The 10,490-nt window shown below is 35.3% G+C and overlaps 1 protein-coding gene and 1 non-coding gene across 2 annotated transcripts; one reads left to right on the forward strand and one right to left on the reverse strand.

Moving 5' to 3' along the window:
• Positions 1-1,881: 1,881 nt before the first annotated feature.
• TRNAW-CCA (transfer RNA tryptophan (anticodon CCA)) lies at positions 1,882-1,955 on the forward strand. Its single transcript has one exon. It is a non-coding gene; the product is annotated as a tRNA-Trp (tRNA).
• A 3,790-nt stretch (positions 1,956-5,745) lies between these two features.
• Positions 5,746-10,490, reverse strand: LOC143624310 (uncharacterized). Its single transcript, XM_077095006.1, has 6 exons — positions 9,264-10,490; positions 8,639-8,795; positions 6,740-7,987; positions 6,483-6,688; positions 6,349-6,364; positions 5,746-6,284 (listed from the first exon to the last, which is right to left on the reverse strand). Exons 1-6 carry the CDS (start codon positions 10,488-10,490, stop codon positions 5,746-5,748), a joined length of 3,393 nt encoding a protein of 1,130 aa, XP_076951121.1.

Consider the following 10,490-nt stretch of genomic DNA (forward strand, 5'->3'; position numbering starts at 1 on the left):
GAGGTAGGTGACGGCTGGAGGAGGTGTATTAGGTTAGATTAAAGTTTACAGCAGATATCTAAGTGTTTTTTATATAAAAAACATAAACCGAACTAATTATGGCCTTTTGGCCCGTTTAAGCAAGTATATATGATTTTAAGGAAAGAATCACCGAAAGATTCATAAAAATCTGATCTTGGACAAGGGAAAACGAATTAAGAATGATATTTTAGTTATATTATGATTACTTCTCAAATATACCTAATATAATCGATTTTATACCTTAAACGAGTTTAGAAACGAACTAAAACAAAAACAAACCTGCACAGCAAGTTGATGGCGTCGCGCGATGGGCCTAGGCTCCCCTATCTCGCATCGCGCCGGCCAAGATAGGGTGAGTTTTGGTTTTTGTCAAAACATGTCCCTGAACTTAATAAAATGATTAAATCTTGATTATTTTAAAGTTTAGGCAAAACATGAACCACTTTAAGAACTAAAAGGGTATAAAATGAACATACCAAATCTTGAATACTTATAAATGTTTAATTTGATTAATAATAATGATCTAAAAATATTTCCGGGTCGGGTTATGTGTTAACAATTACGGGTTCGAAAAATCCTAGATATTACACGCGAAGTGGTACAAAAAGTTATAAAACAAAACTAAGTATAAGTGAAATTAACTATAACAACTAAATATTAAAGAAAAAATAATAACCAAGTTTAGTTGTCAAAGATGAATTTTGATCAAAACTTGCCGACAAAAACGAATTTGGAACACTTTCGATTGGCTCAAATAAAACTTGTATGTGAAGATGGAATTGGTTCAAAACTTGATTTCATCGACGGGTTTGAATGAGTCTTTTCTAAATATTCATAAAATGGACATTTTGAAACTCTCTTTTTTAAAAAGACATTTTAGAAATTTTTCCTAATTTTTAACTTTCTAACTTGAAATGATGACTTGAATAAATTATTTGAGATAAAAGGATATTAGTTAACTCGTTGTAGTTTGAACTTAGCCATACATACACATACGCTGATCCGCACGTGCACACACTCTTTCTTAATCAGGATAATGCAGCTCACATTTGACTGTAGAATGAATTTTATTCAATAATGAACTTTTGCCCAACCCATTGGCTTCCAACTTCAACACGCAAAACTAATTTGCAAGCCAATCCACCAATTTAGCATATTAGCATATGAACTCAAGATCATTTCAATACCAATCCTCACATGGATCCATAAAGCTCCCAACATGTTTATTACAATCTCGTTTGTTTATATGCAAGACTCAACACAACTTGACATATTTGATTTCATTCAATTTGACCCAAGCAAAGTCACAATGGTTCATTGTAAAGTCACTAAAATTTATGGTTTGGCCATTTCATCAAATACCTTACATGTATAATCAGTCTCAAAATTCTATTTATCATACAGATCCCCTATCAAGGTCAAATCAATTTAAAATGACATAAACGCCATATAAGACAGAGAAGAAAAACATGCTTTCATATACAAATACTAACCCATAGCAAAGCCACAATGGTTCATTGTGAAGTCACTAAAATTTATGGTTTGGCCTTTTCATCAAATACCTTACGTGCATAATCTGTCTCAAAATTCTATTTATCATTCAGACCCTTCTCAAGGTTAAATCGAATTTGAAATGACATAAACGTCATATAAGACACAGAAGAAAAACATGTTTTCATATAAAAATACTATTCTTATAAATGGATTTAAACTTTTAATCAAATACCTTTATGAACTCAAAACCCAAGGCTAGTCCGCTAGCTAAGTCAGACCAAAGCTTTAGGCCTCCAATTTTATAGGGTTTTCATCTAAAATTGGTGCTATGTATTATGAGTTTCTACTATCTATTGTGATAAGAAAGCGTTCTTAGTTCAGTTCGATAGAACGTGGGTCTCCAAAACCTGATGTCGTAGGTTCAAATCCTACAGAGTGTGATTATATTCTTGTTAGGTCTAATTAGAATTCAATAACTTCACTCATTTGAAAAGCAACCTAAAAGTGAACCTCATGCGGATAAAAAAAAGGAGCAAGTCCAACTGTTCGCTACGCTTGTTTTGTAAATATGCAGTGACGAATAATTCAGCCAAAAAGTAATAGGAATTAGAACTGACACGATTCCAAAAAGAAAAACTTAAAGCATTTCGTTTTATTTGAAAGGGGAAAAAAGAAATATAGGGTTCCAAACCTAAATAAACAGTGGGCTTTTTGTTAATCAGTAACTCATTGATAGACCACAAGCTAAGGTGAAAGACCTCATGTCCATGGTCACTACATATTATCACAGTGACAGATCTAGACCAAAATCTCAGAAGTAACATTTAAAAATTTTTTTTTACTGTATTTCATATAATGTAAAAAATATTTTTTTAGTCGTATATCATACAATAACCGAATTTTTTTATCGTATTTCATACAATAATTAATTTTCTTTTTGTTTGAACTTGGTGTTGGACCGATATCATTTTCTAGGAATTTTCGTTTAAAAGATTGTTAATATGACTTTGTCGTTTCATCTTCCAAGTTCTCTAAATTTAGAAGAAACAGAATTAAACCATGAACTCATAATGAATTTCAATTTACACATAAACCCTAAATCCCTAATCAATTCCAATTTATATATAAACCCTAAATCCTTGATCAATTGCAATTTAGACATAAACCCTAAATCCCTGATCAATTACAATTTCCAATTTGCAGTATCAAAATATCCAGTAAACCATAATCAATCATTCAAATATTCAATTGCCCATAAACAATTCCAAATTAATAAATTACATAAACAAATTAGCAATTGCAACTTTAGATAAAGGTACTAAATTAAACAGGTAGAAGTTGAACCGTAGAAGAGGGACTGAGGGAACACTGGCCATTAGCTACTTGGCTGCAGCGTGGAGGTCCGGTGACCGGGGAATAATGAAAAATGGCTTTATTTGGTTTGGGCTTTAATCGGTTTTAGCTTTTATTTGGGTTGGGCTTTAAACAAGTAGGGGTAACGTTATATTTTTTCAGGTGTAACGAAATACGAAAACCGATAAGAAAATTAAATTTACACTACCGACGAAAAGTTAAGGGGTAGGTAACGGAGGCCTTTTACTAGGTCCGTCCCTGCATTATCAATATTCTATAATTCTTGGATACACTCTAGTGCTGCATGCAAAAAAACAAAGGGGGGGGGGGGGGGGTTGGTCTCCGAAATACGTCGAGCCGCATGTCAAAACCACAATTCAGGTTCTTACCTAGATTAACCTTTAATCATAGGTTAATTTGTTGTCTATACAATGATCAAGAACTCGTAACTCAATTTACATATAGTTTACCAACAATAGATTTTAAGCATGTATTTATCATAATCTAACCATGAGGGAACTATTATTAACTCATTTTAATAGTCAATTTAAGATTATTACATCCTTTCATCAATCTACCTGTTCATTTTCCATGAATTAATGGAACACTTATCACTTGTTTCCCTTTGAATCTAAGGTAGAAACGAACACATCCCGAAAAACACCCCCATTAACTTTTCATCGTTAATGCTCTAGCGATTTGAATTTGTTTTTACTGATTGATTTCATTTATATCTATGTACATATATCTGGTCATATATCAATGCATCATCCAAATGTGAACGACACGAAAGCTTTAAGATACATCCAATCACTTTTAACAATATACACATATTGGGTTAAACATATCATTGCTCACCATTGCTAACTTTTTCTATATTAGTGAATTTGGCCTAGTCCAGTGGTCCTTACTCTTTCGATACTAACCTTTATTTATCAAATTAGCGTTTAATACAAATACAATTCAATGTTTCTATTATATATATTATATCATTTGTAAGATGATCTAATAAGCACCATCTCATCTGATTGGTACCGGTCCTTTAAGTTTCCGGTGAGCAACCGTGGGTTCTTTCTTTTTTTCTTTTGATCTGCAATGGTGAATACCATCGAAACACCAGGTAAATTTCTTTGCCTCTATACGTAAATTTTTTTTATGCCATATGTACTTTGAAATCAAACTAAGAAACTCCGGCGACTTGTGAATGTATGATTTAGGAACGCAACACATGCCAACTTCAATAGAAACTTTTAATAAAACCAGTTATAAAAAAATAGTAACAAAATTATTTTAACATTTTGGGAGTGTTTAGCATTATACTGTATATATAAATTGTTGTTTGGTACATATTTAAGTTGTTAAAATTATAATGCCACAAATTGAAATGTTTCGCATTAATACTCTTGGTAAATATATCTAAATTTGACTAAATTAAACAAAGTATTAACTTTTTTAAAAATAAACAACTCAAATAATCAACAAACATTGTGAACTAGATTGATGACGCAGACGTTCTCGTGTGTATGCATGTGTATTTGAGTTTTTAAGTTGGGAGTTGAGCTATATGTAGATGTCTAAACAAAACATGCTTGACTTGTAATTTTTGATAAGTTAGGTTTAAGCTCTAACACGATATTGACTATCTTTACGTTTTTAATAAATTAAAATAATATAATCTTTACTTGTTTTCTTATACGTTTTAAGAACATTGCTATCAATTAATAACGTACTCGAGGTCACTGTCATGCCTCTTCATAACTTGTAATTGAGACTCTCACTTTTGACCCATTTTGTATATCGTCAGTTAGTTATCTTATATATACATGCATAAATTCTTATGCTCTTTGAGTGGACTAAGCCAGAGAAATTAGTTAACTAAGCAACATACAAAGGGTTGTAGGTAGGCCTATAAATGAAACCGAATGCTCAGTTACTGTTAGCGCGAGAAGTTCGTTTATATTCATACATTTAATAAACGAAAGGACATGGACAAAAGCTTTGTGTTCATTTAACTAAACGAACGCACATGAACACATGTTTCGTTCGTTAATTCATTTATGTTCATGAACTTTCGTTCATTTATGTTCGTTTATCTTTGTTCAATTATGTTCGTTAACCATTTGTTAGATCTTAAATAAACGAACATAAACGAACACAAACATTTTTTATTTTGTAAAGGAACAAATATGAACACAAATATTTGTCGGTTAAGTGTTTGTGTTCGTTTAAAGTAAATTAACAAACACGACCATACCATTGTTCGTGTTATACAACTTTGTTTCTATTCTATATCACTTCGTATGTAGTCCATATTAAGTTTTAAATGCATCTCTCTCTACGTGTGAGTACAAGATTTTAAGACAGTTAATGAGTAAAACTCTGTTCTCTCTGCAGTACCTACAAGTTGAGACTATCCAGGAAAGCATCAATTCATATACACGTCACAAAATTATAATAACCATCAACAAATAATTATGAAGAGGATACTTAGAAATAGATGCATCTCTAGCCTTGCAAGACCTTTACATCAACAAAACTCCATGAAAGGAAAACCACCACGAACCTACCCCTTATCTCTTCTCCCTCTTGTCTTCACAAAGCCCGTCCGTCGACACTAATAATGGAAAAAATGGCACAGAATGAATAAAAGATGATATTGGTTTTGTTATGTCATTATCAAAGTACAAGAGGAATACTTAAATATACAAAGATGTTGACCATTTAATCAAGGAAAAAACAAAAAAAGGAGGAAAGTCATATCCCTTGATATCATTTCCAACGGTTTAATCTTGCTGTCACTTTGCTGTTAGAAATCTTCTAATTTTGAGAAATGATGCACACTGATCCCTTGCAATTTTGATAATTTATTTTTATTTTCTAACACTCCCCCTCAAGTTGAGTAGTAGGGTTTCCGATGCTCAACTTGCTAAGGCAATGACTGAATACTCTTCCATTGACGGTCTTAGTTAATATATCTGCTAATTGGTCTTCTGATCGGACGAAAGGCAATTCTATCGTTCCAGCTTCGAGTTTTTCTTTGATGATGTTTTGATCAATTTCTATATGTTTTGTACAATCATATTGGACAGGATTCTCTGAAATTTGTATAGCGGCTTTGTTATCACACATGATCTTGCTAGCTTCTGTTAGAGGGAACCCTATCTCAGTTAGAAGTTTATGAATCCATAGAACTTCTGCTAGTCCTCGTGCAATCCCTTGGAATTCGGCTTCGGCGCTGGATAGCGCAACAACCTTTTGTTTCTTGCTTCTCCATGTTACTAAGTTTCCGCCAACCAAAGTGAAGTATCTTGATGTTGATTTTCGGTCATTTTGATCTCCAACCCAATCTGCATCAGTATATAGTTGGACCTTCAAATCTTGTTTTGCTGAAACAGAACTCCATGGCCTACCGTTCCCTTAAGGTATTGGATAATCCTCATTACTACTTCCATGTGAGTAACTTGAGGTTGGTGCATAAACCTGCTAACAACTCCAACTGCATATGCAATATCAGGACGAGTATGTGTAAGATATATTAATTTACCTACTAGGCGTTGGTATCTTTCTTTGTCTGTTAATTCGCCTTCCTTTTCCATACAAAGTTTATGGTTTACCGTTATTGGTGTGTCAACAGGTTTGCAGTCAACCATTCCTGTTTGGGCTAGAAGATCAAGAATGTATTTCTTCTGACATATAAAAATCCCCCTTTTTGATCTCAGTACTTCAATTCCTAGAAAATACTTAAGCCTTCCCAAGTCCTTCATTTCGAACTCCGTGAACAAATTTTCCTTTAACTTCTTCATTTCTTCTTCATCATTACCTGTAATGATCATGTCATCATCATATATAATCAAACAAGTCACAAGTTTACCTTGTCGTTTAATAAATAATGTATGATCGGAGTTGCCTTGTTGGTATCCATATTTCCTCATTGCTAAAGTGAATCCGCCAAACCATGCACGAGGAGATTGTTTTAGCCCATAGAGAGATTTTTTTAAACGACATACTTCTTTTGTCTTGAAATTTTTTATAAACCCAGGTGGAGCCTCCATATAAACTTCTTCTTCCAATTCCCCGTGTAAGAAGGCATTCTTTACATCGAATTGATGAAGAGGCCATCCTTCATTTGCAGCAATTGAAAAAAGACCTTGGATTGTGTCAAATTTGGCTACTGGGGAGAATGTTTCTGAGTAGTCAACCCCGTACGTCTGGGTATAGCCTTTAGCCACTAACCGTGCTTTATATCTTTCAATAGTTCCATCTGGTTTGTGTTTGATTGAAAAAACCCAACGACATCCAACTGGTTTCTTTCCCGTGGGAAGATCACATTTTTCCCACGTGTTGTTTTTCATTAATGCCTTCATTTCTGTATCCATTGCATCCGTCCAATTCTTTGATTTCAGACCTTGTTCCACAGAGGTTGGAATTTGTTCAGTGTAAAGGGAAGATGTAAAGGCCTTGGCTTCTATGGATAGGTTTCCTTCGACTATGTTAGCCATTGGATACCTAGAGGATTTAGGCTGTTTCTCTGGAGAGTACCGTTTTGCTGGAATTCCTCTATTGACTCTTGGTGGAAGAACATATCTCTTGGTGGTTTCTTCTTGTCTTATTTCTTCCTGTAATGGTTCTTCTTGTTCCTTCTGCACTGTTTGTTCTACCTCTATTTCATGGTTGTTAGATATATCAATATTTTCATGACCAACATGAAATCCTTCATTTGTTATACTTTCGAATGATTGCGAATTACTTACATCAGATGTCAGGTCAGGAGCATTTGGGATCGTGGCACTGTTTATTGGTTCGCTAGATTGTTGTGGGTTTGGTGACTCATCTTGGGTACTATGATTGACTTCTTCTGATGAAGATGTCCATTTTGGAACCCATTCAAGCCAACTTAGGGTGTCATGCTCTTTCTCCCCCTCACCACTAAGTTGGGAGCTATAAAAGAATTTGGTTTCAAGGAAGTCGCAGTTCATGGTGGTGTAAAATATGATGTTTTGTTGGACTATAACACCGATACCCTTTTTGGTTGACTCCATAGCCCACAAATATGCATTTTTCAGCACATGGGTCAAGTTTATTTCGGTTGATTTTTGGTATGTGGACAAAGACAGAGCACCTAAATATTCGTGGTTGTAATGTGAGAGCGGGTGGTAATTTGGTAAAATCTGAAAGGGCTTGAAGAGGTGTTTTAAGGTCAAGAGCTTTTGTCGGTAGTCGATTGATAAGATATGTTGCAGCAGCGACGGCTTCGGGCCAGAAAGACTTAGGAACTTGGGATTCAATTAAGAGGGCACGGGTAATTTCTAAGAGTATACGGTTTTTCGTTCGACTGTGCCGTTTTGTTCGGGGGTGTGGGAGCATGACGTTTGGTGAATTATTCCTTTTGTTTGACAAAAAAGCTTCATTGAATCGTTTATGTATTCCCCACCATTATCAGATTGAAGAACTTGAATATTAGTTTTAAATTGTGTTTGTATCATGGCATAAAACATAATAAATTTATCAAAAATTTCGTATTTTTGTTTTAGAAAATAAATCCATGTCACACGAGTGCAATCATCGACAAAAAGGACGAAAAAACGAAAATTTTGTCCTCCAATAACTTTTGCCGGACCCCATACATCAGAATGAATAAGGGAAAACGGTAAACTAGCTCTCGTATTATTTGGTTTAAAATTATGTCTATGGCTTTTGGCCAAGACACAAGTTTCACAAGTTAAATCTTCATTGAAAGGAAACAATTTTGGAAATAAAATATGTAAATAACCGATAGATGGGTGTCCCGGTCTCCTATGCCATAACAAAGCTTCTCTATTCGTAGTTCCATGAGCCAATAACGCACTACCATGTTGAGTCACCTCTTCCACATAGTACAATCCTTGACGTTCAGTGCCACGCCCAATAATCGTTCCCGTCCTGATATCCTGTAGAATACAGAAGGTCGGGTGCATTAAAACGGTACAATTTAATTCTTTTGTCACATGACTAATGGATAATAGTTTATATAATAACGAAGGAACGTAAAGACAATTTGAAAGTTTTAATGTTGATAATATTTCAATTGTGCCCCCTCCCTTTAGGGGAACTATCTCTCTATTGGCGGTTTTTATGTGGTTAATTTTAGGTTTTGAATTTGAAATTATGTCGGATAATTCAAACGTCATGGTATCGATAGCACCACAATAAAAAATCCAGGATTTATTTGAATCGTTACATGTTCTTGCCATATTAATTTCCCCCATATTTTTAGTTGAGTTATTTTCATAAAAAACATTATCAAAAATACTTATATTCATTTGGCCAGTATCACAAAAAATAGATTTAGTCTTAGTGGACTCTTCACGGAAATTATTAAATGGAAAAGATTCTTCATTTGATTTTTTGCAATTAACTGTTTTCTCAAGGGGCCAGTTTAGCACTTTTCTAACTGTAGGGTTAATAAAGCTAATGTTGCAAATTAAAGGGTTTGCCCCCTCAAACCCATTACCTCTTTCATTGCAATCTGTATGTTCAGTTGCAGCAGACGATTGTGTTGCCGATGCTATACCACCGAAGGCGCCACTTCTGTCTCCACCACTACGCTGGTCGCCGCCGCCGTTGTTGGTAACTTCCGAGTTGCCCACGGTGGTCGCTGCCTTTGCTTTGTCTTTATCCCCTTTTTTGTGGCCATCGATCCACCAACCGGGAAATCCAACGAGCTTGAAGCATTGTTCCTTCGTGTGTTTTGACATCCTGCAATGGCTACATCTCGATCGCGACTTATCAACATGGGATGATGACCCGGCCGGTTTCCACCCCTGGTCTGACCGGCGTTGTCCTTTTAATACTAACCCTAGCCCTTCGGTGGTCTGATCAGACGCCATTAAACCGGTTGCCACCCCTTGTGTGTCACTAGATTTCCCCCCTAAAATGTTCTGATGAGCATATTCTTTTCTAACTGCCGCATACGCTTCTTCGGCTGAAGGAAGAGGTTCGCATCTCAGGATCTCTCTTTTAATCGGATCGTACTTACGATCTAGGGCGTTTAAGAACTGGAACAATTTTTGTTTAGCCCTAATTTTGTTATATGTGGTGATGTCGGCTGCACATGTCATTGGGTTCGGGTCTGTGCGTTCAATTTCTCCCCAAATGCCCTGCATCACTATCCAAAATTCCTCCAAAGGTATGCCATTTTGCTTAAGCTCATTAGCTTTAACATGGAGATCGAACGTTTGAAACTTGTCCTTACCACTGCTATATGTAATAACTAGAGCGTCCCATAATGATTTTGATGTCCGGAACTCTGTTAAATTACTAGCAATGGCAGGTTCAATGTTTTGAATTAGCCACGAGAAAACAACAAGATCATCTTGTTCCCACTGATCATATTTTTCATTAGTTGGTTCTGGTGGATTTGTGGTCAAATGGTTCAATAAGGCTTTTGATTTCCCCCCTATGGCGACTTGTATCATTCGAGCCCAAAGGGTGTAGTTTTGGCTATTGAGATTAATGCTAATTTTCAGGCTATCAGATAGGGTTTGCTTGGTGCTTTGGGTTTGAGAACCGAGGCTATTTTTGAGGATATTGGCAATTTGGAGAGTAAGGGCATCATGGTTTAAGTCACCGTCTGATTCAGACAT

This window comes from Bidens hawaiensis, unplaced genomic scaffold (genome assembly GCF_021521415.1).
Source record: "Bidens hawaiensis isolate Kalapana, Puna unplaced genomic scaffold, B.hawaiensis_p1.1 tig00003760_1, whole genome shotgun sequence".
In the NCBI taxonomy this organism is placed as follows: Eukaryota; Viridiplantae; Streptophyta; class Magnoliopsida; order Asterales; family Asteraceae; genus Bidens; species Bidens hawaiensis.